This window comes from Pyrgilauda ruficollis, unplaced genomic scaffold (assembly GCF_017590135.1).
Source record: "Pyrgilauda ruficollis isolate IOZ18807 unplaced genomic scaffold, ASM1759013v1 scaffold21, whole genome shotgun sequence".
NCBI classification, from domain to species: domain Eukaryota; kingdom Metazoa; phylum Chordata; class Aves; order Passeriformes; family Passeridae; genus Pyrgilauda; species Pyrgilauda ruficollis.
Window position 1 is genome coordinate 184,082 of NW_024520318.1, and position 27,907 is coordinate 211,988.

At 42.3% G+C, this 27,907-nt stretch overlaps 2 protein-coding genes across 6 annotated transcripts; one reads left to right on the forward strand and one right to left on the reverse strand.

Annotated features, from left to right (window-relative positions):
- The first annotated feature begins 1,221 nt into the window (after positions 1-1,221).
- Positions 1,222-23,404, forward strand: RNF13 (ring finger protein 13). 5 transcript variants are annotated; one of them, XR_005955180.1, is made up of 11 exons: positions 1,423-1,807; positions 4,670-4,797; positions 7,590-7,670; positions 11,796-11,921; positions 13,412-13,499; positions 15,214-15,304; positions 15,803-15,908; positions 17,841-17,934; positions 18,285-18,365; positions 19,615-21,439; positions 21,809-23,404. XR_005955180.1 is itself a non-coding variant. In XM_041467779.1 (10 exons), exons 2-10 carry the CDS (start codon positions 4,684-4,686, stop codon positions 19,977-19,979), a joined length of 1,146 nt encoding a protein of 381 aa, XP_041323713.1. In that variant the 5' UTR covers positions 1,222-1,357; positions 4,670-4,683; the 3' UTR covers positions 19,980-23,404. The 5 variants fall into 5 exon arrangements, 3 of the variants coding, with proteins under 3 accessions (XP_041323713.1, XP_041323712.1, XP_041323711.1); XR_005955179.1 differs by having other exon boundaries at positions 19,615-21,208; positions 21,293-23,404; XM_041467779.1 differs by lacking the exon at positions 1,423-1,807 and adding an exon at positions 1,222-1,357 and having other exon boundaries at positions 19,615-23,404.
- PFN2 (profilin 2) lies at positions 23,102-27,886 on the reverse strand. The gene is made up of 3 exons (XM_041467780.1): positions 27,640-27,886; positions 26,976-27,168; positions 23,102-25,146 (listed from the first exon to the last, which is right to left on the reverse strand). The coding sequence occupies exons 1-3, from the start codon at positions 27,769-27,771 to the stop codon at positions 25,049-25,051; spliced, it is 423 nt and encodes a 140-aa protein (XP_041323714.1). The 5' UTR covers positions 27,772-27,886; the 3' UTR covers positions 23,102-25,048.
- Positions 27,887-27,907: the final 21 nt, after the last annotated feature.

Genomic DNA, 27,907 nt, shown 5'->3' on the forward strand with positions numbered 1-27,907 from the left:
CAAGCAGCAGTTCAAGCCCGTTTCCACGTGGTAACTTGGAGATGTCGCCGTGCTGTGGCACCCAGGTGCTGATGCTGCTGCCCCGGTGTGTCGAAACCACAGAAAAATGTGTGTTCCTTGTTAGATAAAGTCAACAACAAGCAAACAAACAAAACCCCCCATGGTTCTGAGTTATTTAAATTATGTATGACAACTTCTCATAACTGTTTTTCCTTTAAGAGATTGTTCCTTTTGTTAAACACAAAGGCTGGACAATTTTGAAGGTTTTTTTTTAGTAACAGAATGTCTGGAAACCGTGTATGGAAAAAACCATTACTGCATTTTGTCACCACCTGGAAGCACTAGCTTTTGCTCAGACCATGCTGCACTTTTCTGCAAGACTGGCAGTCACGGACACAGGCCGTCCCCGTGACTGAAGTAAGCTTCATTATATGGAGTAAATTTAAATGATGTCAAGTTGAAGCTTCAGACTCTGAATACAAATTCCAGAATCATACATGCAGATGAAGTGTTTCAATAAGACTCCCAGGTGAAGTGCTCTGCATTTCAGCATCATTTTTTTTTTTTCAATTTACAAATTTATAAATTGTCATAGATATATTCACATGGGAATATTTGCAATGTTATGGCTGGGAAATATGCACAAGTTCCTGTGAATCCGTGGGAGTCCTTACCCTCAGGTTAATCCGAGAGCTTGGCTTTGCTGTTTAAGACAAGACATCCTCCAGCCACAGGATCTCCACATACACATCCATACATCTGTGGAATTACAGACACGCACTGCCTCTGGCCCTGAAGGACCTGTGCCCCAGCTGTGCCCCAGCTGTGCCCCAGATGTGTCCCAGCCGTGCCCCAGCCCGTGCCCCAGCTCTGCCCCAGATGTGCCCCAGCCGTGCCCCAGCCGTGTCCCAGCTCTGCCCCAGCCCGTGCCCCAGCCGTGCCCCAGCTCTGCCCCAGATGTGCCCCAGCCGTGCCCCAGCTGTGCCCCAGCCGTGCCCCAGATATGCCCCAGATGTGCCCCAGCCCGTGCCCCAGATGTGCCCCAGCCATGTCCCAGCTGTGCCCCAGCTCTGCCCCAGCCGTGCCCCAGATGTGCCCCAGCTGTGCCCCAGATGTGTCCCAGCCGTGCCCCAGCCCGTGCCCCAGGGGCGGGAGCCACTGCGGACCCGCCCCGCCGCAGCTGAGTGACAGCCCGTGTGGCCAATGGGCTGTCCCGGGCCACCGCCCGCGACCGCGCGGCGGCAGGCGGGACTTCCGGCGCGGGCGCCGATCGCACGGAACGCGCCATGGCGTCGGCCTAGGCCGCCCGGGGACCGCGGGCCGCAGGTGAGCGCGGGGCGGGTCCCCCGGGCCGCAGGTGAGCATTGGGGCGCGGCCGCTAGGCTCCCTGGGCGCTGCGACCGTGCGGCGGCTGAGCACTGACGGGTCTGGTGCTCCGTTGCGCAGTGCTTATTCGCCTCCCCCTTCGGAGTGGCGAGGCGGGGCCCGGTTCCGCGGCGGCTTAGGCCCAGCCGGGGCTGAGCCCGGCTGCAGCGGCCGCGGTCCCGGGCCTGCTGGGAGCCGCGGGAGGAGATGAGCAAAGCGGAGCGGAGGCCCCTGGAGCGCTCCCCGAGCGTGGCTCTTGGCGCGGTGGAAGCTCGACCCCTGGTCGCGCATTCCGGCTCTGCCGGGTGTTCGGTTCTTGAGGCTGGCTGGAGCTGCTCGTTGGGCTTGCAGGATGATGAGTAGCGTGGGGTCTGACTGGCTGAAAGACACGTTCTTAGTAAAAACATTAAAATTGGGAGGAGTTGTTCTTGCATCTTAACAGGTGTGATTGCTGCTCTTACTTCGCGTGCGTCAGTGTCCAGTTTTGTGATAGGTCTGAGATGGAGATGTGTGTCAGTAACGATACGATGGCATCAAAATGCAAGAATTCAGACATGGGGAGATTAGGGAACGTGAGTGAGAATTACTGTTATTAGTTGTCTAGTTTTTGTTAATCCTCTGCTTATGAAATTTTGGAAGGTGCAGCCCAAGCTACCAAAATATTTGGAATTTATCACAAAGTTTCTGTATGTTCGTATGTTTTTTTTCTGATTGCTGTAAGATTTCCAATCGCATTTGGCTTTAAAAGAATAGAATTTAAGTTTGTTTCATACAAATTATTTACAAGTTGTTTTTGTTTCAGAAGTGGGAGGGAAAAGCTGTTCTGTCGAGCGAGTTAAAATGTAAACATAACCATGTGAACATGGAATTGCTTTGTGTTGTATTATGCTCTGAAACGCGTTTTGAGTTGAGATACAAATATCTGAAAGTGTCATTTTTAGGTATAGTTTGTGAAGCCTGACCTGTGAATATTTGCCAAAAGCTATGAAAGTTCTTGTCTGTGTCTCGAGTTGTGTAATGCCTTTGTGGCCTCTGCCTTATATGTGCTCAGTGTGTTTGCTCCAGGGCTTTCTGCTGCTCGTAGCTGTGCTGGTCCAGCACACCCCACATTTTTCCCTCCTCATTTCAGACCCATGACAGAGGGATGCAGCACCTCAGGCACAGTTTGGTTTTTAGCATGGAGAGTGGGAAGAAATACTCCAAGTTATTTAAGGACAACTTTGTCTATACACACTGGTAAATCAGGTGTGAAGTGTGGAAGGTTACTGCAGAGTCAGGTTTAACTTGTTTTGTTTGGTTTACAGTACAGCCCTTTTCCACACACCTGCATTTCTGTGTGCTCTGAGCTGCCTCCCTCAGCTGAGAGGGGCATGCTTTCCAAAGAGCCATGGAATTTCAGGAGTTGTAAGGCTTTTTGGCTTGCATCTGAGGCGACTGATCCTGAGCACAGAAGAATTTGTGTGCATGTAACTTTGACGGGGAAGAGTGCACTGCATATGCATTTTGTGTGCAAGGACCACTTCAGTTCATGTGTTTTCTAACCTCGGTTAATACTCTTTTAGTGCTTTTCTCTGTGCTGGATTTACTGTGTTGGTTAAAGTGCTCTAGTAGCTTCAAGTGTATTGTTGTTTCTGTCGTAGTAAAAATAGCTGTATTTTTGAAACAATGGTTCTTTTATCCTTCCAGTTTCACTGATGTCCTCTTTTTTAGGGCAGGCTGATGAGAGAAGGTGATGAATCTTAATTTAGTGATTAAAGTTCATTAGTTTTGTAACTCACTACTATTTCTTTCATGTGAGCGTAACTTCATTTCTGTGAACCAGTTGAAAATTTCACAAATCATTATATGTCTGATTCTGACCAAGTTGGAATCATGTTGTTTAATTAACAACATTTACAATTGTTAATGTCATATCAGTTTTGGAGAACAGAGTGACAAAACTTTCAATACTACAATTGAAAGTATCAGTATCAGCTGTTTCCTCCAAATACTAATAATAAATTCTAATTATCTTCATGTTAGCTTAAGTCTATCTCTCTGGTATTTGCTTTAATTAATGTTGAGAGCCTCACATCATGGGACAGTGCTTTTTGCTTGAAAAACCCAAGAAGGGTAAGTCAGAATGACAGGAATTCTTAGTTTTTTCTTGATTCTGAAAAAGAAAGTAGTGATGTTGGCTGTAGTTTCTCAGTTAAGTCAACAGACAGTTTTCAGAAAAAATATCTACAGTCAAATGAAAACAAATTCACATGAAACCATTTGTATGACAAGCCACAGTCTGGAGGGTTTTGACAAAAAATTGTTTCAACTAGCATTTTGGATGACCTAATTGAGTTTTTTGTGAAGTACTTTATTAATTACTCCAGTAAAAGAAGTTAGAGGAGATCCAGATGTTCGAATAATTACATTAAGTGCATACTGTCCATTTTTGGAACTTGTCTGTTAATTATTTTAATTGTTATAGCTATGTTGGGCCCAGAAATGGATCCATTGTTTTGTGTTGCGACTATTTTATTTCCAGCAATTTTTTACTTTGAGACGGGAAGAATCTCTATAGAGATTTAGACATCTGTGGACCCTGCAGTTCTCTCACATTCAGGAGTGAAAGTGGTTACATTTCCTGCTGAATGTAGCACTTCGTTGGTGCTTGTTTTGAGTATGAGGTGTACTGGATCACGTATATATAAATTCTGAATGTTGGGTTTTCTAACTTGGTCATGTTCAGGTGTGAGCTTTTATAAAGGGAATAAGATGCTTTGTGCTTTCTGTATTCTTAAGAGGTTGCTTGCCCACAGTGATGTTGTAGCTAAGCCTGAGAGAAATCTCAAGTTCCTTCAAGTTGGTATTGCATTGCTTTTGCAAGTGTGTTTTTGGAATCTGTGCTTTTAGTGGAATTATTTGAGATACATCAGGAATTTTGCTGATTTGGGTTTGTGCTAGAAGAAGGGAAGTTTAAAATGAAGTGTCTAAGGATGATTAATGTAATGTGAATGATCATCCCTTTGTACCCCTTGCATTGCTTTGTGGTGCCTAAAGGCTTTTGAAGTCTTGCTCTTACCATTTTTGTTTATGCATGCTGTCACTCCCATGGAGGGAGTGAACTTCTAGCAAAAGGAGCTTCTAAAATAATCATGTAACTTGTAAAATAATCCTGTAACTTTAAGATTACTTGTTTCTCAAAGGTATACATTGAATAACATTTTGCATACTTCCTTAGCAGAATAGTTTTAAGTGACCAAGAGTTCTGTAAAATGACACAGGAAAGTATTTGCTATGCGCCTTGACTCTGATTATTTTCTTGCAGGTATTGAATAAAATATGCTGTTATCAATAGGAATGCTGATGTTGTCTGCCACTCAGATATACACTATTGTGACTGTGCAGTTGTTTGCCTTCCTGAATCTTTTACCTGTGGAGGCAGATATTTTAGCAGTAAGTATAATATTTTTCTACATGGATGAAATGTATAGGAAATTGAATAATCTGTTCAACTATTCTATTAATAAATAAGTTAATACTATAAATACTATAGCAGATTGCTTGGAATAGAACTGCCTTAACAGTTTACTTCAATAAACAATAAATTTTACATTTTCAAATGAGTTTACAGATGGTAGGTGCTCAGGTGCCATGACAGTGAAAACACCTAATTCCATTGCTCATTTACAAAGTTTCACTCTGACCAGATGTCCTGGAGCATGTTACAACCCTGTTAATTCCATTCTTCAGTTTAAACAGTAGTTTAAATTTTGGTGATGGGTGCCATTTTGTAGGGCTACTGGATTTAAATAATATTCTATGGCTAGTATAATGTATTTGTGTGGGTTGGAGGCCTTGTCAGTAAGGGGTTTTGTGTATCTTACACCAGATAAAATTTCTAAATAGCTGAAAATGTCTGTCTGCTGTCATTAAGGAAAATAATTACCAGTATAATGAACATAGATCAGTGGTAAAAGCTGTTGCTGTGCCGTTTATTATCACTTTGATATATTGTGGCATTTTAAGGAGGAAATTATAAATGTCTTTGTAGGATCGAGCTTAAGCAAGTGAAATAATTAAACCTAATTACTGTAGCCTCTTGCTTGTTCCAGTGATATGGAGAAGAGTTGTTAATGTCATATCAGTTTTGGAGAACAGAGTGACGAACTCTTGGAGACCAGTTTTAAAATAATACTTTAAAGTTTATGATAAAGTGGGGTTGATGAATACTAAAGTATGGTATTTGGATTTTCAGGTTGTTACTATTCTATAAACACTTTTTGAAAAAAAAATATAAAGAAACAATGCAGATAGATAATTGCTTTATTATGGCACTGACATCACCATTTTATTGTGAAATTTTAAACTTTTTACTGTAAACACAATTTCCATTTCCCCTCTTTTCTCTGTCACCAAGCCTGAGTTCCTCTTTTCATAAAAACCTAACTCATTCTCACTTCTTCCTCTCTTAGAAAAGTTAATTAAAAGGAAACAAACAACCCACCCCAATCTCAAAAAAAAAAAAAAAAAATAGGGCACTTGGGAAATTTAGTTGGTTTTTTTTCCTGTTTAAGCTTTGTGTGTCGTATTCTAAAACAATACCGTGTAAAAATGAAGCGTCTTTTATTCTTAGATATTTGGAAGTTGCAGATTTATTCTGAGAATATCTTGAAGTAAGAAATGAGATGAACTAGATACTAAACTGCTATACAAAGGAGCCAGTGGAATGCTTAAAAGATGCTCAGAAGAGGGAATGTTTGCATTGTGTCACATGGAATTGCTGGTGTACTGATCACTTACAGTCTTGAGAGATTTCACCATTTAATGATTAACCATTTGTTAGCAAAACTCTGGCCAAAGTTTTGGGCTCCTACCAAGGAAAGAAGTTCTTCTTTTCCCTTTAATTTTAGTGGTGGTTTAGGTCTGTGTTCTCATACAGTTGTAGCCTCAAAGGATCATTTCTGTGTAAAGTGCTGTTATGTGCATGTGAGACAGGATTGGTTATTTTTTTTAAAAAGGGGTAAAAAGAAATAGGCTTGTGTCAAACTCCTGGCTTAAGCTGGGGCTTGTCAAGTGATTCAAGGGCAAACTGACATTAGCCCAAGCTCAGGCTGTTTTGAAGAAGGTGAATGGATGGTGGTGCACTGGTGCTCTCTGTGATGGAAGGTCAGGAGGAGAGATTATGTGGCTCACATTGGTTACATAGAATAAAGAAGCTTCCTTGAAATTTGGCTCCATTCCTATCTCTTTCCCCTCAAAGTCTATGGGAAGAAAGCTCTTTCCAAATGTTGCTCCTTTGGAAGACTTCAGATAAATCATGGCTGTGTTTTTCTCTGAGCTGTAGTTTAAGCTCCCCTGTCCAAGGCTGGCAGGTAGGAAACATCCCTCTGAAGCAAACACGATCCTTACTTGGCTGTTCTGTGTGACAGTTGGATGATATGATGAATAGACAAACATTTCTGACTCACTAAACCATTTAATAAAACAACTGATGCATGTTCAAGTCTGTTAATTGTGGAGTTCACAATTTTTGCAGGAAACTTTTTTAAACTAAAAAATATGACATATATATACAGCACTTTTTTCTGTTTGAATTCTGTGTTGGTCAGGCATGTTATGCAGCCAGAGATGAACTAAGAAAGGGGAAACAAGGCTTGCACATATATAGGGTCTTTGACAGTATTCCTCTATCTTAAAATTAAAACTCATAGTTATTATAAAGCAAAACTGTAGAGATACTTTTCAGCTACTAATCCGAATGTGTAGCAGGGAATTGGGAAGGGATGGCATACGAAGGCTATTCTTTGTCTACAGTAAAGCAACTCCTAAAAGCTTTCTTTCCCTGTACACAGATGAATGCAGGGCAACACACCCACCACTACCATCCAGAGAAAACTCCACATCCAAATGTCCCAACTCCAGATTTTTGCTTGCTTGGTTTGTTTGTAGTTTCTGTTGTGCACATATGATAGTATTTGAATTTAAAGATTTACCATATAAATCAACAAAATATCTATTACTTTCTTGTTTTGACAGCTAGATAAGAAAAGAATGATGTTAACATGTGAGTAGAAGACAGGTGGAATAAGCAGTTTTGTGATTTCATTGACATGGTCACAAGATGTCCTATCTCTGATAAATATTATAATCTAAAAAAAACAGACAGTGATGTTTGGTTTTGTTTATACTTGTTAACTATTTGTCTTGTTGCAAATCTAATTTTTTAAAAACATTATTTTTCTTAGTATAACCTTGAAAATGGAACCCAGACATTTGATGATCTACCTGCTAGATTTGGCTACAGACTGCCAGCAGAAGGCTTGAAGGTAAAAAAATAATATATATAGATCATGCTGGTTTAAACTGGGCTAGTGTTTCTTTTCCTCCAGTGTCTGTACGGAGCTGTGTTTTGGATTTGTGCTGAACCAGGGTTGGTTATACAGAGGTGATTTTGTTATTGCTGGGCAGTGCCAGCATAGCCAAGGCCTTTTTGCTTCCTCCTACTGCCACGCTGGTGAGGAAGCTGGGAGTGCATGGCAGGCTGGGAGAAGACACAGCCAGGACAAGGGCCCAGAATGATCAAAGGGGTACTCCAGGTGTGTGACACCGTGCTCAGTATATGAAGTGGGGGCAAGGAAGAGAAAGGACTTTTGAGTGTGGTGTTTGTCTTCCCAAGGCACTGCTGTGTGTGTTGGGGCCCTGCAACTCCTGCCTGCCTATGGAGGAAGTGAATTCATTCTTTATTTTCCTTGGCTTGTGTGTGTGGCTTTTGCTTTTCTTATTACACTGTCTGTCTCAACCCACAAGTTCTTTAGGTCCTACCCTTCCAATTCCCTCCCTGATCCTGCGGGTGGGGCAGAGAGGGAGCGGCTGCGGGGGCTTGAGGGCTGGGAGGGGTAAAACCCCCACAATCCTTTTTGGCACTCAATGTGAGGCACAAAGGATTCGGGGTAATGGCAGATTTGATTGGGAAGTGCTAGATTGAATTTGAATGTTGAGTATATTTAAAGAGAACTGTATCTGCTGGGCATTTCCTCTGTAAGCTGAAAAAGATAAAAATTAAAGGAATGTAGTGCAAAGGAAAAATAAAGACAGAAATTATTAATCAGCTGCTCAAACAAAACAAATGTGCAAAGGATCTGATGTTGCCTGTGAAAAGGCAGATTCTTTTGCAAAGAAGAGAATTTTGGTAATGTTTGTCTACTTAAGGAGATTTTGCTGGAATTTTTATCAAATATATTAAAAATAGGTAAAGAATGGAAATCTAAGAAGTTAGATCACTGTTTTCTGTGTTTTGATGGCAATACTGATACATGATGTCAGTTACCTTGCACTGGAATCAGCAGAAGAAAGACTTAATTTTGTGCTGCTACAATTTTTTGAAAAACCTATTTGGAAGAGTCATTGTCTCCCTACAGTCCTCCACTGGGAAGCCCCTTCACACTGTGAAGGTTCCTTGCGTGTGGCCCAGATTAATTACTCTGTATAACGCAACTGTAGCTCGGTTTTTTGGGAAGGTGCAGCTGCTGTCTGTTTGCTACTCTTGTTGGGTTGCTCAAGCAGCCCAAGGGGCTCAGGGCCTGCAGCTCTGCTGTGGTGCCTGTGTGCTGTGCCCAGGGCTGGGGCCCAGGGCAGGGATGTCACTGATCCTGCACCCTCTCCTTACATGCTTTCATTTCAAGTGCAATCCACACCCCGTAGCAGGTGAGAAGGTCCCCCCATTCTTCCAGTGCCCCTTAAGGCATAGGTTGTGCTCATGCTCTTTTATTTTACTTTGTATCAATAATTGGGAAAAATGAAGATACACATATACATTTTTGTTACTTATCTGTTAGAGTGTCTTACTTCGTGAAATAGCATCCTGTTGGGGTAGGGATGCTGGGCCATGACTTGAAAACTGGTCATAATAATATCAAGAGAAGGCAAATCTATTGAATTAGCAGAAAATATGCAGGTGGCTTTTAATTTTTTTTAATATTCTTAATCCCATTTTCATTGACATGGAAAAACGTATATAAATATTACCCCATATGGAATTGTAAAAGTCACCTAGTATACAGAAGACAGAAATAAGATGTAAAGGTTTGCAATTGTTAGTGGAGCTGGAAAGGGAAAAACTGTATTGATTTCATGCAAAATGATTAATATGCAAAAACTGTCCAAGATGGATATGGCCATGGGAGTACTGGTTAGGCTTTATCATTATTTTGTGCTGGATTAGAAATTCTGAAGACCCAATGTCTTCTGAAATACAGCAGCAAGAATGTTTTGTACAGCAGGATAATTACTTTTCGTGTCTTTCGTCTGGTCAGTACACTCACTTGGAACACAGGAAGATGTGTAGGTGGGCTGAGTGAAATTAACAGAAGAGAGATGAAGTTGAAAGTAAAATGTGAAGGAATTGTGAGAGGTTAAATAAGTGCATCTTTCTTAGACAGCAGTGATAAGGCACATTCTGCTCTTTCTGGCTTCTGCTATGATAGTAGCTGTCCAGACATACTGGTGACAGTAGTAAGTGGTGTGAAGGCTTTTATTCATAACTTTTATCTCTGTAATATGAGATAGAGAAGGTAGAAACAAAATTATTTTGAAATAAATTTTCTATGGTGGTGTTAATGCTGTGAAGTGGTGTCATAGTCCTGTTGCTTAGAAAAGTACTTAAAAGCCAGATGAATATCCAGTTCAGTTCTAGTCTTCACATTCTCTGAGTAGTCTGTTGCTGAGATTATGCATTTTGGTGTGCTGTATTGAGTTCAGCGTCAAGGGGCAGGCTCCCTCTCTCTGGCTGCCTGACCTGAGGTGCTCTGCAGTGACAGGAACCATTTGTTTCCTTTAGAGTCATGTTTGTGCAAGTCAGTGTCAGTAAGTTTGTTCATTTTGGAGGAAATGTATTTTCTGTGGGGTTGTGCCTGGCCATCCAGGCAGTTTAGGGCTTGTGGGAAGTTCAGGCTTCCTTAATTTTTTTTGCTGTGGAAGTGGCTACGTGGAATCAGTCATGTGGCAGTGACTTGTCTTGCTGTCCCCTTTGAACAATGTATCAGGGTTTATGACTGAGATGTGTATGCTTTTACAGCTTAGAATTCTTAAACAAAAATTTAGGCAGACCGCCTTCCAAATTCTGGAGAAGGGGAGTTTGCATGCTATACACCGCATGGAGACCGTGAATAGTCCATGTGGGCAGGGAGTTGTTTTTGTTTCTTCTGTCTGTAAGCCTGTATGACCCCAAAAACCAGCTCAGCAGCTTTGTTAATGTTGCAGTGTTGAGAGTAACCCCTATGCAAAAAAAAAAAAAAAAAGCTGGTGATAAGGTGAAAGGGTAGATCACTCTTTAGTTCCGTGTTGCCCTTTTAATCGCAAAGGGTAATAAAGTATTGCAAGAATTCCTGTAACTCAGGAATTTCTCTGCAATTTCCCTCAAGCAGGCTTCATTTCCATGTCCAGTGAGTGTTATCATGGGGAGAAGGTATGTTAAAGCTGTGTCGTTGTTTACTGACTATATTGGGAGTCAGAGGGTGATTAAGTGACCCAAGTAGTGAGCCAATTTAATACACCAGAAATAGATATAAGGAGCTTTGATTCTGACCTTTTTAACTGTTAGACAGCTCTGTGTCTTAATTAAGGTAGATGTCATCACACGTGTAGGAATGATGGAGTTTTAGAACTGAATATTATACTAAAACTTTCTCTTTGCATTAAGATTTTAATTACTTTTTAAAATGCTATGCTATTTGTTACAATAGGATGAAAATGGTATACTCTTTCAGAGCTTGTGATTAAGATTTATTAGTAATGCAAGTTGTAAAAGACTATTTGTCAGATTCTATAGTAAGTGGCTATAGACTGCTGGCAGAAGGCCACCATCTCAGCCACATAAAAACAATCAAAGATTGCTTTAAAGTTGATGTTACCAGAGTTTGCTACTTCTTGAAGCTTTCAGCTGTAGCTTATTGAGCGATCGTGGCTTACCATAGCACACCACCTGTTTTGTATGCTAGGTCAGTGCTGGGGTCATGTAGATGGAACTTTGCTTATGTTCTTGTTAGTTGGTGAGTGCTGAGTTTGTGTTGGTGCTTCTTAGGCTGTTGTGGTTTCCTGGTTAGTCTCCATATGTCCTAGAACCATAGTTACACTATATTAATGTAGTATATGCCGTCTTCTTTTTTCTTGAATTACACTGCAGAGTCTGAGTATGATGGGACTAGAAAAACTGCATTTTCTTCTAAACTTTCTGATTCTATACAGTCATAAAAATTCTGACAAATCAAAATATGTAGTCAGGGCATATATATGTATAATACGTAGCAGAAATCTTACTATGATATAGGACTGAGCTGATAATAAGAATTTTTTTAGCTATTGTATGAAAATGTGCTGTTTTCTTTCCATATACTTCACTACTGACCCTTTTCTTAAAAAGAAATTAAACTTCTTTTTCTGCTCCTGTTTTCTAGGGATTTCTAATAAATTCCAAACCGGAGAATGCATGTGAGCCTATAGCCCCACCTCCACTGAGGGACAACTCCTCTGGTGCTTTTATTGTGTTAATCCGAAGGCTGGAGTGCAACTTTGATGTCAAGGTAAGATTTTATTTCCCCCCGCCCTCTGTTTCAAAGAGTTTATTGGTGCTTCAGGAAAATTTCTATAGGTAACATGGAATAGATATGGATATGAAGGGGAGAGAGAATTTTATTGTCTCCAGGCAGAAAAACCAGAGCTCACCAATGTGAGTCCAACCAATGACTTACCTGTGACTAAACGCCATTATGTCAGCTACACCACAGCACTGAGTGCCATGCCCAGTCTTTTGTTAAACACCTCCAGGGATGGAGACTCCACCACCAATATTTTATTACCCCTTCTGTGAAGAAATTCTTCCTGATGTCCAACCTGAACTTCCCTGGCACAGCTTTAGACTATGTGCCTTTGTCTTACTGATGGTTGCCTGGGACAAGAGCCCTACCCCCACCTGGCTGACCTCTCCCGTCGGAGTTACAGAGAGTGAGAAGGTCAGCTGTGAACCTCCTTTTCTCCAGGCTGAGCCCCCAAGCTCCCTCAGCCACTCCTTGTGCTTTAGACCCTTCCCCAGCTCTATTCTCTTTTCTGGACATGCTCCAGCCACTTGATTTTTCAGGTCCCTTCCAACCCTTAATGTTCTATGATTTTAAAAATGCAAAATTAGAATGATTTGTGTTTGACTGTGGTTTTCTTGAAAATTAATCTGATACAGCGAGGCAGCTAAGGATGTCTTAAGGAAAACAGGGCTCTTCAGTTTGTTGTTGAGTTTTGTGAACTGAAAGGAGATTCAGCTGTGTTTGTTTTTGCTGCTGCGTGGTAGGTTCAGTTATGTGGTGATCGAACCACATAAATTCTGCCTATACTGTAGACTCCACCTGCAGAGGCAGGTTCACTGCATATAATCTGCCTTCACTTCAGGCTTGGGAATGGCACGTAGTCTGTCCTGGGAATCCTGCGTGTGCATATGGCTCAGTGGGAAAAGAAAGGGGGCAAATGGCTACTGGCCTTTTTTTTCATGTCTGCTTTGTCTTCTAATTGTTGTCCATACACTGACAGGACAGTATTGCTTCTGGAGACATGGTTAAAGGAACGGGTCTGAATTTGAGAGATTCCTGCATTGCCGTTGAGGAATTTCCATAGTCAGTCCTTTAAGCTTTATGTTGCATTAGGTCTGTATATAAGAATTTTTGGTTACGTTTTGTATTTCGTGTAATATTAATAGAAAAGGAGGTTTCCACTCATTTCTTGTTAGACAAAGAGCAAAGTACAAGTGAATCAGCATTTCCAAGGTGAGCAGAGGTATCTGCATAGCCTGCGCCCAGCAAATCCACGTCTTTAGTATGTTGTCAATACCCTTGCAATATTGCATTATATATTGGATGTGTAGTGCAGCATTTTGTCTTAAAGTTTCTGCTAGAAAGTGGCATGTGGGCTGAGATGTGAGTTAGATTACCCATCAGCTGCTTGACTGACAGAATGCATATTTTAACAAAAATTAAAAGTCCTCTCTCTACTTCTGATTACCAAAGTAAGCATTTTGTGTGGCTTACAGGTCTTAAATGCCCAGAGAGCTGGATACAAGGCAGCTATAGTTCACAATGTTGATTCTGATGACCTCATAAGCATGGGATCCAACGACAGTAAGTACAGGTATCACTTCTTCTCTCCTGTTTGAATATCATTTCACCCACTGGAAACAGCAGCACCACCAAAAACACCACAAAAACATCAACAACAAAACCACCACTACAAACAAGCAAAAATCAAAACCTAACTAAACAAAAAACCCAGATAAATCCTCCTGCTTTTAAGATATAATAACAGGAGATTTTTGCGTAAGAACTAATACATTGACTTGTGCCTTCTCTGAATGTTTCTTTTGGTTTTCCTTCAAATTTTAGTTCAAGTATTCTGGGCTAGATTTATGTTGCCTATGTGGAAAATAGCTGGTGAGTTGTTAGTTAAGTGGAAAAGTAGAAAACACACCTTTGGAAGGAAATCAAATTTTATAATAGGACATTTTAGTATTTAGAATCATAGAATCATTTAGTTGGAAAGGACTTCAGATCATGAAGTTCATCTGCGATAGCCGTTCCAGTTTGTTGTTGCACTGTTGGGTGCATCTTCCTGTTCCTCTGGACAAATGGATTCTAGCATATCACATGCGCTAATTTTCAGTTGGAAAGAATATTTAGAGACCAGTGAACCATTTTACTATTTGTTTCTTGTGTTAGCTGTTCCATTTTTAACCTTCATGAAGTGGATATGTTTAGAGCATCTTGAAATCTAGTCAGAATGCTAGGTTTGTTCTGTGGTATGTGCTTTGTGTTTCTAGTGCTGTTACTGCTTTCTTTGTGGCATTTCTTTATTTTGTTTAGTTTTCAACCTGTTCAATATGGAACAAGAAAAGAAATAAGAGGAAAATGTATTCTTTTCCAGTGGAAATGCCATTGAGTAAACTAGGAGTGAACTTTGACAAACTACATGGGAGCTGAGTAGCCTGGGCAGTTATGTGAAAGTGGGTTTAATGAATTCTCAACCCATGTGAATCTTATTTTTAGGTTTCACTGAATAACCAAAATGTAGAATAAGTCCACAGCAAACACAGACCTCATAGAGTGAGCTGACATTCAGCCACATGTGCTTTTGCCTTGGGGAACCTGACTGCTTTGAGATGGTCTAAACTCAGGTTACGTTGAGCCTTAAATGTGAAGTATTAGGGGGAAAATCAATATAATGTGAAGCTGAGGAGAAGGTTTTCTAGAATATGTGACTTATCTTTCAATGAGTTTTCATTTATTACTGCCTTCACTGGTAGACAGAGAAGACAACAGTTCATCCAGTTTCTTGAGACTGAAATACTTGTTAATTTTCTTCTTTCTTCTTTTTGACCTTATCTAGCCACAGTTGTTTCCAGTATGTTTATTTATGTTTGGGGTGAAAAGGAGGGAAGACAGATTAATTAAAACTTATAGAACCTGTTCACAAAATCATGTAAGTTGCCAGAAATTCTGGAAATCAATGGAGCTATGTGACTTGCTTGAATCACTGAGTGAAGAATGGTATTCTAGTTAAAATTATGATCCTGTTTTGTCAACATATTTTGGTTTTAGGCTCCCCTTATTCCATTAGGAATTTCAATTTCTCTACCTGCAATAAATTCCCTAGAAATTGTGTAGGAAAAGTAATAGTGCTTATATGAAGTAGCGCTGTAACATGCATGTGGGTTGGTCTGGATGTCACTGTGTTAAAATGTCTTCCTGTTGTGATAGTCTCATAATGTTCAGGTATCTTGAGTACCCATAGATTGTCCATGTAATAATAGTTTTATTTTCCACCTTTTTTTTTATACAGTTGAGGTTTTAAAGAAGATTGACATTCCTTCTGTCTTTATTGGTGAGACATCAGCTAATTCTCTTAAAGAGGAGTTTACTTACGAAAAAGGGTAGGTTAACTCACGTGCGGCTGTGTTAGTCCTTGCATTAGATCGTTGTCTCTTTTGAATATTTATGGCTTTAAAGTAGGATGCTGTGATGACAGAGGTTATAGGTGTTTCAGGTGAAGTCTTGTGGCTGAGAGCAACCTGTAGTGTTTCAGTAAATAAGAATAATTTCACTGTATCTTTTGATAGTCATGTTATATTTTTTTTCATTCTGCTGTCAAAACAGCTATGAGGTGGTTTTCCTGGTTTCTCTAGGTTTGGTTGAGGTCAGTTAATAGTTTTAATGCAAAAAATGTTCTAAGAAACAGTGTTTTATCATTTTATTTAGTTATCTTTACATTGTGTATGGACTGAATTTTCTATGTTTTTGTGCACAGGTAGAGGTCCTGTAGTGTGTCTTGTGTGACAATATTTTGTTTTATTTTTTTTATTGTATTTGTTCCTCAACTTGTTCATTAAGTTCTCATTAATTTAGATGGTTTTATCTCTTCCTCCCTACAGTGGCCACGTTGTGTTAATCCCAGAGTTCAGTCTTCCTTTGGAGTACTACTTAATCCCTTTCCTAATAATAGTAGGGATCTGTCTTATTCTCATCGTCATATTTATGGTAAGTATGGGATGGTAAGGAAGGTATACAGTAAAGGAAGAGTGAAGCTGTGTGTGCTGCACATATCTGTACCATGCTTACATGTAATTGTTTACTTTATCAATAAAACAGACAGGTGCAGGATTTTGTCAAAGGGATATCAGGATCCTTTTGGGTGTTCTCCCTAGCGTGTAACTGCTTGTAGGAATTGTCCTCACTGCCACTCTTAACTCCACAGGCGCTTGTGTTTTGGCCCCATACAGAGTGACCTGTGCTCTTGTACACCGAGAGCATATCCTGCCTTACCAAACTTAATAATCATTAGTCCCACTGCTCCAGGCTGCAGGGCTCACTGTTTTGTACTGCACTTAGGTGTAGCTATGAGTGTGTGAGCACAGAGCACTGATCTCAGCACATGCATTGCCTGTAGGGGTTCTCAGCTGGGACGTCTCTCCTTGAAGTGGGAAAGTAGCATAGCTACATATTTTGGGATACTCAGCATCCCATTTTTTGTAATTTGTGCCAACTTCTAATAAAAAATAATGCATCAATTGTTGTATAAACACTTAAAATATTTTTCTGCATTAGTATTTTTTGCACTGGATGTTACATATTTCATTGACAGTCCTGGGCATGTTTGGCACAATTGCAATTGCAGCAGCTCTCTGAAAACAAAGCAGAATGATCACCTAAAGATGAATTTTTTTTTAGCAGAGTTTTTGCTGCTGTCTTTCACAGTGTCCTTCTGTACAAAAGCACCCCGTGAAAGCTAAGTGTGTACACAGGACAGTGAGTGAGCTGTGGGAAGGGTCAGGCTCGGGGAGTTGCAGTGAAGGGGTAACACCGGGCTGGTGGTTGGGCTGCAGTGGTGCTCGTCAGGGTTCAGCTTTATGGCCAGTTCTCTGCTGTGTTGCTGTCAGCAGCCCGGACAGAGGAGTTGAATACACAGTGAGTCAATTTGCCAAGGATACTAAACTAGGAGATACTGATTTCCTTGCATACAGAGACAGCTCAACAGACTAGAGCGCTAGACAATTAATTGGTGCGGTAAAATTGATCCCAGGCAGGTTCCAGGTTGGATTTGATCCTCATTCTTTTCTGATTCTGTCCCTGCTTCTTTGAGACAATCTTGTTTTCAACTAGAAGATTTACATGAGACTCTGATTGTCACTAAGGTTCTGGATTACAGAAGAAAAACTGCAGTTTGTGCATAAAGCTTATTGTTTAGCTGTGGTGAAAAAGCTGGAATGAACAGTTTAGATTAAAATATCCTTTGTTTATTATTTTGCTTGTCATCATATTTGAAAAAATGCCATATCACAGGTGCTAAATTTAGAAATTGAACAGAAATAGCATGCAGGACTACTAAGAAAATGGAAACAGAATATTTATTGCAGTTATTTGGAGAGCTTTGTATTACTGGTTATTTAGTTATTTTTTTTTTACTGCGTTATCTTAGTATGGCATAGTATAACATGTAACAATAATTCAAAGTGAACCCTTTACTCCTCAACCTACTCTTTTAGCTAATATGGAAACAGTTCTGATGAATGTGGGAATAATCCTATAGAAGAGCTGTAGTAATCTGAATCTGTAAGGAAAACTGTTCAAACCTACTGAATTGTGTTTTGCACTGCAGTATGCTTCCTGCTTTTCACAGGCCTCAGTAGAGGATTGCAGCAATGGCCATTATTTTATGTAGGGTACATACCTCTTTGTTTCTCTTTCCTCTCAAAAAAACCCTTGTGTACTCTCAGTTCCAGGTGCCATGTTCATGGAGAACATCCTTTAGGCTTGTTTGGCTTCATCCTTGTGTTCAGGCAAGGGTAGAAGTTATTCTCTGTTAGCTGGGGTTCCCTTTCGATCAACTCACTGCAAAGCTTTATAAATCAAAACTTTTATTGTTCTTTTATTGGTGTAACTTACTGTTCATGTTATCTTGTCTGTTTCCAGATAACAAAATTTGTTCAGGACAGACACAGAGCAAGAAGGAATCGGCTTAGGAAGGATCAGCTTAAGAAACTTCCTGTACATAAGTTTAAGAAAGGCAAGTGGATCATTCTTTGTCTAACTCACTGGACCATATTGTTTTTACTTCCAAAAACCTTGTAAATCAGAGGGGTATTAAGTTTCAGAGACAATTTTGAGTACATTTGAAATAGATAGAGTTTTGAGTAAAAGCATAAAAAAATGTTTGGCTGGACCCTGTTCTCACTGAAATAGAGGAGTTCTAACACTTCTTTAATGGGAGCAGAGCAGGCTGTGGCTGAGCATTAAAACATTGCTTAAAAAAAATCGGTGCAGAAGTTGCATGAAAGTTCCCAAGCCCATGTGTGTGTCAGGAGGGTCTGCTGCAAGTCCTTTAAAGTCAAACTCATTCTCAGTTACATGTTGTAGGAGATGAATATGATGTGTGTGCCATCTGTCTGGACGAATACGAGGATGGAGACAAGCTCAGGATTCTTCCGTGCTCTCATGGTAAGCAACTGTATTTTAGGTTTGAATTTAGATTAAAACAGCTTTCCAAAACACTGTCCAAAACCTACAGCGCATGTGTTTAGTAAGTGATTTATAAAATTCCATTTTGCTAATATGCAAGAATGAATGTACGAAGTGGCAGAAGTGAAAGCTTGCTTTCTCGTTTTAAAAGCTAAAAAGTTAGCATTCCCACTTTGCATTTTCCTTGGATATACACATGAAAGAAAATTGGGGCTTGATGCTGTCCCCTGAATACCCATATTTATTGTAATACTTTTACATTTAAATAAATAGGCTTTCACTTTCCCCAAGTCAAGTAAACCACAAAACTTAATTGAGCTCTTGGTGACTTAGAGGTGCAGCTGAAGGGATGGGTTTGTCCCGAGTCTGCAGCCAGGCACTCCACTGCCTGACTGCACTTGGAAGTCAGTTAGTAAAATATTTTCCCTGTGACAGTCTTTCTCGAGTCCAGCCCACTGCAGACATGTTACAGCTTTCTGTACACAGCCAGCACAGCAGGTGACAGGCTGAGCTTTTTAGAACCTCAGTCATAAAACTGAGGTTTCAAACTAGACTGATAAGAGGTCCATGGCATCTGTCCAAGTGGGGGACTGCAGAGGTAACTTAACTTGAACACCACCAACCCCCACCATCAGTTCATCTGTAGAATGTGTTTCCAGTGTGCTTGACCAGGTACTAAACATGGCATTGCTGGCTCATTTAAATACAAGCTCTTTGCCAAGTAGAAGTCTCTCTTACCAAGAGGAGCTGAATTTTTAATACCATAAGTAAGACAAATACTTTTTTTTAAACACGGCCAGCCTAGTTGCAGTGCCAATTGCAGACCTAATTTAAGATCCACAATGTAATGTCATGTAATAATGAGGTGCTTTGATACATATTGATGTGGAGGTGAGGGGATGATGCGGGGATGATGATGGTGGACATGCCTGCTGCAAAGTGGATGGAATTGCTCAAAAAGCTGTAAGGTTTGTCATCAGATGTGGCCTGTTGTACTACTGCTCTCATTCACTCAGTAGAAAACACAGGTATTCATTGCATATACCCATGTGATTCAGATCCTAAGCCATCAGGTGTTTTGTACAGACTATATGCCAACAAATTTGGCACTAAAATTCTCTGAGTTACATTGTAAAATTCTCCTGTGTCACTGAACAGAAATGGTTTACCAGGTTTCCCTGTCCTTTTCACTATTATAATGATGTCCTTGTATTTTGTTTTCTAACAGCATATCACTGCAAGTGTGTGGACCCGTGGCTGACAAAAACAAAAAAAACCTGTCCTGTGTGTAAGCAGAAAGTGGTCCCTTCCCAGGGGGACTCTGACTCGGAGACAGACAGCAGCCAAGAGGAGAATGAAGTGTCTGAGAACACTCCTCTGCTCAGGCCTTTGGCCTCGGTCAGCACACAGTCCTTCGGGGCTCTGTCCGAGTCCCACTCCCATCAGAACATGACCGAGTCCTCGGAGTACGAGGAGGATGACAATGACAATGTTGATAGCAGTGATGCGGAAAATGGGATGAATGAAGAAAGTGTAGTGGTTCAGCTGCAGCCCAGTGAGGACAGGGAGTATAGAGTGGCAAACACTGTCTGAGACTACTAATGACCCATAGGTGTATGAACAAAAGGGTTCTTAAGGCTATTTACAAACCTTTGCATAGGGAATCTCTTTTAATCTGTAATCCATTTGGTTTCTTTGATAGGAGCAGCAGTTCATGTAGTAGTACTCTGGTTAAATCATTACAGGTAGATTTACTTTTGATTCAGGTAGTCAGTCACACATTCTGTCTTCTCAAAACCAACAGTTAAACTGGACTTCACAATGCTAATGAATAATGTTAATAGTTTATATCAATTGAAATATCACAAAGACTCTAAATGTCTCCTGTTGAAATGGGATTTCTCTGGAAGTACTTTTATTTCTATTTTGTAGCTACAACTGGGTCATCCTGAGAGCAATATTTATTATATGTAGATATGTGTTACCCCTTAGGCCCAACAAAAACTGTATTTGCATGTTTGTATAGTTTCCCTAAAAACTGTCACCACTGCTGAAAGGAAGAAGTAGAACAGATCAATATTCTATGTGCTGGTATGTTAAAACAAAGCAGAAGAAATTCCACTTTTATCTCAACGCAGTGATTCCAAATAGTCCTTTGGAGTTTGCCGTGGTAGCTGAGTTTAAGCAGTTCCATTGAGCAATTCCCAGGATGAGGAAACTTAGAATATATGTTTAGTTTTGAGCAATTCACAAGGTCAGGTCTACCATAAGCACATTATTATCCCTCCTTGCTACTACTTCATTGTCTGGTTTCCAGTGAGGAGGTGGGAGTTGGAGATAACAGAGACAGAGGTTTTGTTCCACATAGAAAAAGAAATTTAGGGTAAGTATTATATTGATCCTTGGCTCATATACCTCTTACTAAGAGCATTTTATGCTGCATTAGTCTGCTAAACTGTATATAAAAAATTGTTCTTTTCAAATACCTGATTTGAAAACAAGTGCTTACACCAGTCTCACAGAACTCAGTACTTACCAGTGTATCACAAAAAAGGTAGATTCTATAATACCTCTGTAACTATGTAGAAAGTAAAACCATGCATATACTCAAATGGAGATTTTTTTATATGGCCTTGACTAAGGAAAGCTTGAAAGAATGTTAATAAACATGTTTTCCACTTTAAATATCAAAAGGACTTTATTGAACTTCTGCATCACTTGAGATCTTGAGTACTCGCCTCCATTACTGAGGGTGAAGTGCTTTTGAAGAGGTGTAATGTGGAACTGTGGGGAGCCTGAGCAGATGTTCCCTGCATCACACCGTGAGTCACAGTACAAGGGCTTGCACTGACCAGTGCTGTGTGCAAGGCTCTGAGCAGAAAACTTTCATTTTTGTTCACTTCTAGCTTGAGGAGGAGTTTGGACTGGCCAGAGTCTGTTGTTTTCCTGGGGGAGCGTGAAGGAGGACCAGGGTGCTCTGAGCAATTCCTCCCCAGCTGGCAGTGCCTGCAGAACCACAGCCCAGTGCTAGAACCCTGGACAGGTGATGGCAGGTGAGGTGGTCCCAGGTGTGGTTTCTGGCCTTGCACTCTATGCAGCCACATACCCTGCAGTGCAGATCTGTTTTCTGGGCCTAGCTGAGAGCAGGGAAAGTTTATTTTGCACAATGAGGCACAGCAAAAGGATAACAAAGAAAGGATGATTCATCTCCAAACCACTGCTGCCACAGCCATGGGGTAATGACAGTCAGTGTAGTGGTATATTTTCACAAGGCAAAATTCCCCTTCAGCATGCATATGTCTAGGTGAGTCCAAATGGGAAAATGGTTTCTGAAAATGCAATTACTACACTGAAAGATTTTTCTTAAAATAGGTCCCTGCTGTTGCTGTGACTGCATGTGAATATTCATTATTGTATTCCAGGAGCGGTCCCCAAAAGCTGAAGTTCCAGAACCACGAACTGACCTCAACTTTGTAATATGCTCTTATGTAATTCTAGTGCCTGCAGTCAGTTGCAGACAGTTATGCTAGGAAAATTCACCAACAAATGCATTTGAAAAAGTAATCTGAACACCTAATTCTTAACCAAGCAGAAGTATACAGGTAACATACACCTCAAGAGAGGAGAACTGATCAGAAAGGAGTAAGGTCATACTAAGGCATGTGATGAAAAGTACCTGGAGTGTGCTGCCAGCAGCTGCTCTGCCTTTAGGGTGCTGCTGTAGTCAGTTCCATCCACTCTGGCCTTCCCAGCAGGTCTGGGAATAGAATATCCTCATTCCTCCTAACTAGGGAGAAACAAGGTGAGTACAACTTTGTGTTCAGACACTGAGCACAGCTTCACATGTGTTGTATGAGGGAAGCAGATTGGCATCCTCTGTGCCAGTTACTACTGAACGGGAATTTGCTCTGTGCATATTGGTCTGCTCTAACTCTGGCCCTGGGAGATCCAGTTCAGACACAGCCACTTGGCAGTGGAGAATATCAACACTATATATAGGAAGGTTTTAGTTAGACCCAGGAGTAGTGCCAAGCAGAGGAGCAGGTGCAGCTGACACCAGTGATGAAGGTGTGGGGGAAGGAGGGGAGAACAAAGGTGTTTTCAGGTCCTGTCCAGAAGCACCTGACTAGTTTGAGCGCCCAGAAAGGCAGATTCACCTCCCACGATCTGGATTCAGCCGTCCTCCCATGCCACAAGCTCCAGGGTTCACCATCACATCCCCGTGGGCCTGTGTTTTTAGGAGTTCTCAGTAGAAGTAACAAATGCAGGTGCAATCCTTTAAGGTAATGGAGACCTTAAATCTGCCCCTTCTCTGGCTGAGGGGAGCACATTCCCACCCTGGCTGCACTGACCTGGGCAGGCCACCACAGACTCCTTTGCCAGGTCCGATGCAAAGTTGCCTTCAGCTTGTTTAGGAATGGTGAATTGGGCATTCAGAGGGCAGGGGAACCCCACACCAAAGAGCTGGATAAATGTGGAATTAAGAGATGAGAAATCATCTCATTTAAGATCTGCCCCAAACACTGCCTGGTTTTTGACTGAAATCATATTATCACACTACTTATTATCATATCACATTACTTATATTATCATACTACTGCTGTCCTGCCAAACCTAAAACTGTACTTAGACCTCCTGCTAGTGTGGCCAGCCATGCACTGAAGGGCCTCAGAGGATTTCCCAGGTGTGAGGCAGAAAAATTACCAACAGTCTGATTTTGTTTGGTTGGAATAAATTTATTTCATCTGTCTGTAAACAAGGTGTTTTTAATAGTTATGGCATTTTTTGAAATGCATATTAAATCAGATGAGTTAGACTGTATCCCAGATGTAACAAAGTGCAGGGAAAGAAATGGACAAATCAGCAACAAGAATTTGTTTAAATCTGTACATTATCCACAAGGCCCAACAATAGAAGCAAATACTAGAATGTCCCTAAGGTAGTGCCAGTCAAAAGAAACCCTCAGAGTCAGTTAAAATCCATCTCACAATAGCAACAGTTCAATTTTTTTTTTTTTTAACAATAGTATGGCACAGAATACATATTAAAAAATTCATCACAAGACAGCCAAGTCAGTTATTCCAACCACTACCATCTCCCATTTATTCTTTAGTATACAGAGTTCTGCAGTTCTTGCAATGGACATACAGGTCAGAACCATGCCTGAACTGAGTTTGGTTACAGACATTTTCAGATGACTCGTGCACAAGGCAGCTCACTCCATCATTTCTGCAGCAAGGGTGTGACAGGCCAGATGAAGATTTTTTAAATTTGAAATGGTATTTTGACAGTTTAGCTTACAAACTACCGACCTTCATCCAAACAGTGGCTTCAGGGCAGCCAAACTCTGCACCACTGAGTGACCTGGCAGAAAGACTGAAGTCAGTCAGAGCTCCCAGGGTAGGTGAAGGTGGCAGTTTTCCACAATGACATTGCAGTTTCATATTAAAAAACAAAAACACCACCCCCCACCCCCTGACCCCCAAGCTGCAAATTAAAATTGGTCCTATGAGAAACTGAAACCAGACACACTCCAGCTGGTTATACCAGGCTAGCTAATGGCCACAGTGGCAGCTGTGCACAAGTCAACTACAGAACAGGAGCTGGCAAAAAAAAAAAAAAAAAAAAGTGCCTGAGCTATTGTAGTGATGGAATGTCTGGGGAGTCCTTAGGATGGTGGTTTAAGGTCATGGGAGGAAGTACATCTGTACCCTTTCATAGTTTTGTGATTGCACTTGTTAAGCAGTACAACCTTCAGACAACATCAAGAAAAAGCAAGAGACTTAAGCCTACAGTGAAGTGCAATGACAAAACTAATGTGACATTAATAGCTTTTGAGTGGCAAATTGGTTAAACAAACCAGGCACTATAAAAATGGGCGTAAGCAAACACATGGGTTTAAAAAACAGAAACAAAGAGAGGGACAGAAATGAAGATATGCACACACTTTTTTCCTCCCAACCGTGCTCTGTGAAAGGAAGACTAGTGAGCTGTGACTTGCTCAAAGTGCTGAAGAGGCATTGATCAAATTAGATTGTACAATCGGCACCTTGTTTAGTATCTCAGTTGGTTTAGCTGTCAATATCAACTAATTGCTAAGACGAAGCAGAGCCTACACTTGGCATGTTCCCCTCCCGAGTTTCAAGTTATCATGCATATCATCATCATGGTGGTGCCAGATGGGCTCGGTTACCTACAGTGGTTACAGAGATGAACAAGGGGGAACTGGAGTTATGACAGTAGGAAATGGGTAAATAAAAAACACAAACTACCATCTACGGTCTGGCAGCACTGAGCACAAGCGGGTGGTGGTGCAGGCAGCTGCTAGGTGGATGGGGAGAGGCTGCTCAGACATCAGACCTCCTCAGGTATAAAGCCAGTTCATATGCTTTCTTGTTGAGTGTCCCTCCATGGGACACCTTCCTTTCCCATGACTATAACCAATGCTGGAGTACACAAGGAAACAAAACAGAAATGAAAAGAATTAAAGGGAAAAAAAAAATAACACCTTTCCCCACCAACAAAGGGATACAAAGGAGACACAGGTTCATACCCCATCACCCTGCATTGCTAGTAAAGTTTCCAGAATGTAAGGTTTAAAGCTCACCGCCAGGAAAGTTTAATAGCAATCTTCCCCTAATACTTAACAGTCTGCCTAACAACTAGAACCCAGAGTCTCTCAAGTATTTTGCCATTGAGTATGCCTTCTTATTCAATCCGCCTCCATGGACCCCTTCTTTGCCCATTACAAAGACCAAGACTGAAAGAGAAAAGAAAAAACAGTTTTAAAAAGTGTGTTAGACATGGAAATAATGCAAGTTTTAGGCAGTGCAATAAACACCCTCAAATTCAAGATTTACTATTTGGGTATTAAGCTAATTTAACAGTTTTGTTAAAACAGAGATGTAGACAGGGCTGGGAGAAAGTACAACCTATCCTCAGGGTTTTTTTATCTAACTGTGGAAGTTTCAAGAGTTCACTGCTAAGAAAAATGCCACCAGCTATCAAAAAAGCATTACAGTGCCTCTCACCATCAGTCATTACCCAGCAAGGAAATCCTGGTGGCTCCCTGTGGGACCAGGGGTGCAGTGTGTGCAAGCGTGACTGGAGAGTGGCAAAAGAAAATTCCCATGATCTGGAACCAGAGTAACTACCCTGATGCTGGTAAAAAACCCCAAAGGGTGAGTTGGGCTGAGACCTTCCATGCAATAACACAACTATAAACTACACTTTTTACATAAGACACAACACAGGGACAATTGTCATACTGAGGCTCTCCCCACTCCCCCAATTCCAGCAAGGTGTCCCAGATTATGGTGAAAGGAACACTGGAGGCTCACTAGCAACAGCCACTGTGAGCTGCCATGAGACATCCCCCAACAGGGAGGGGACACAATGAGCACGGGGCTGCCACAGGCCAGGGACTGCTCACCAAGCTGGGAACGCTGCTGCCAGGCTACCCACACGGGATCATACACTGGGGCCTCAGCTTGCACCGTGGAAGGTTTAGGTTGGATATCAGGAGAACTTCTTCACCAAAAGGGTTGTGCAGCCCTGGCACAGCTGCCCTGGGCAGTGGTTGAGTCCTCACCCCAGGAGGGATTTAAAAGCCATGTGGTTGTGGCACTTGAGGACATGGGTCAGTGGTGGCCTTGGCAGCACCGGGAGAAGGGTTGGACTCTATGATCTTGGAGGGCTTTTCCAACCTTAATGACTCTATGATTCTATCTCCATAGCCATTTGCTCATAAAAGCTTAAGACAGTTCTCATTGTCATTTCACAAGTCAGAACTCTGCTTGTTTCACTTCAGTGCTGCCAACCCTCTTCCTGCATGCCTGCCCTGGGCTTCAGCCTACAGACATCTGCTCTGCCTTTGGTTTTACACCTATTAGTGAACGTCTTGTCACTCATGAACCTTTCCACAGCCAGCCCAAAAATGCTAGCCCAGGTGTTCCCAACATGAGGCACACCACTCCCAGACAGTATTTCATATCCCAGATGAGTGGCTGCCCCATAACAGATTTTACTGGAAGTGAAATGAAGAGCACAAGGAGCGGGTGTCTGAGAATGAAGTACATTTCTCAGTGGTACCAAACTGGACAGGCTTTTTCTGCCTGGACAGACTTTAGCAGGCTCAATAGGAAGTGCAAGAAGAGTTAACGCAGAACTTTTTAAGCAGGAGCAGCTCATACATGAGATTCACAACTTTGCAGAATAAACTTTCCATCAAGCAATTTACAATGAGAAAGCTTGCAGTCACTGCCTGTCATTAACAGACACCTCCTGAGCTTCAGGTATGAAGTGATGGGATACCAGCTAAGCCTGCTTGGGGCTGCAGCCTGCTTTTTCCTGCTTGTCACTGACCTGTTAACTACTGCACAGTCTGGTGCTGGGCTGGGATGCAGGTGGGAACGGGGATGAGTGTAATTCTCAGTCAGAACTCAGCTAGAGCACTGCCATCCACTCCCTTGCATCACTTCCCAAAATTAGCCATTAAATACAGGAGTTTGGTTTTCCTAATAGCCGGAGTCTATGCTTAGGGTCACATTCCTAATTTAACTATGTGAAGGTAGAGAGAAGAGTGCTTACCTCGTCCAGCTCTGCCTACAGCAACATTATATGTTGGCTCACCACCTTGACTCTTTGTCCTGATGTCCATTGTGCAGTCACCATCGACATACAGGCTATCTCTGATCACAGAGCACTTCTTTGCACCAAGGGTCAGACCATTGGTGAAGAAACCCTCTCGGTCTTTTCCTACAATCATATCTATTTCTCCTGGCTGTCAAAGGAAAGAGTTCAGAGTTAGCACGGAAGGGTACATTGCTGTAATTTCTATTTAGAACCGGTCCTGTCTCGTGTGGAGAGGCCGAGGCCATGATTTCCCCTCGCTACCCGCAGGAAGTGCTCCAGAACACAGGGCTTTGTTAGGCGCAGTCTGCGCTGCTCCGCGGTCGCTGCGCGCGGGGGAGCCTCTGCCTCGGCCATTCCGGGCCCGAGCCCGCTGAACGGCGCAGGGCGTCTGCCGGAGCCTGACCCCGGGCTGGCGCGGACTCTGTCCGCACCTGTCCCGGGAGATCAGCCCGGGGCCTGCCCGCACCCGCGGCATCAGCCCGGCTCTGGCCCGCCCGCGGGGCCCGGGCTGCTCCCGCCGCCGCGGCCCCTCGGCCTCCCCCTGGGGAAGGGCCCCGGGCCCGGGCCCTGGGGGTGCGGCCCCGCTCCCGCCGGCCGCGCTCCCGCCGGCCCCGCTCACCGTGATGCTCTGGAAGATGCCGCCGGCCGTGGCTGCCCAGACGTACTTGGCGTCGCAGTAGCCCACAATGGCGGCCTCCTGGCAGCAGCCATCGCACATCAGGTTGTCCACGTAGCTCTGCCAGCCGGCCATGATCGCGGGGCGGCGGGCGAGGGCGAGCGGGCAGCGGGCGGGCCGGGGGCGCGGGGCGGGCGGCGGTCCCGGCGGTGCGGCGGCGGAGGCACCGCCCCCGCGGCCGGGGGGAGCGGGCCCGGGGGCCGGGGCGGGG

Bases quoted from the DNA above. Each gene is read 5' to 3' on its own strand.
- RNF13 (XM_041467779.1), top strand. From the start codon at position 4,684: ATGCTGTTATCAATAGGAATGCTGATGTTGTCTGCCACTCAGATATAC. The intron at 15,909-17,840 runs GTAAGTATGGGA...GTCTGTTTCCAG, and splicing joins TTCTCATCGTCATATTTATG to ATAACAAAATTTGTTCAGGA. The intron at 18,366-19,614 runs GTAAGCAACTGT...GTTTTCTAACAG, and splicing joins GATTCTTCCGTGCTCTCATG to CATATCACTGCAAGTGTGTG.
- PFN2 (XM_041467780.1), bottom strand. From the start codon at position 27,771: ATGGCCGGCTGGCAGAGCTACGTGGACAACCTGATGTGCGATGGCTGC. The intron at 27,169-27,639 runs GTGAGCGGGGCC...TTCCTTTGACAG, and splicing joins GCATCTTCCAGAGCATCACG to CCAGGAGAAATAGATATGAT. The intron at 25,147-26,975 runs GTAAGCACTCTT...TTTCTCTTTCAG, and splicing joins TGTAGGCAGAGCTGGACGAG to TCTTGGTCTTTGTAATGGGC.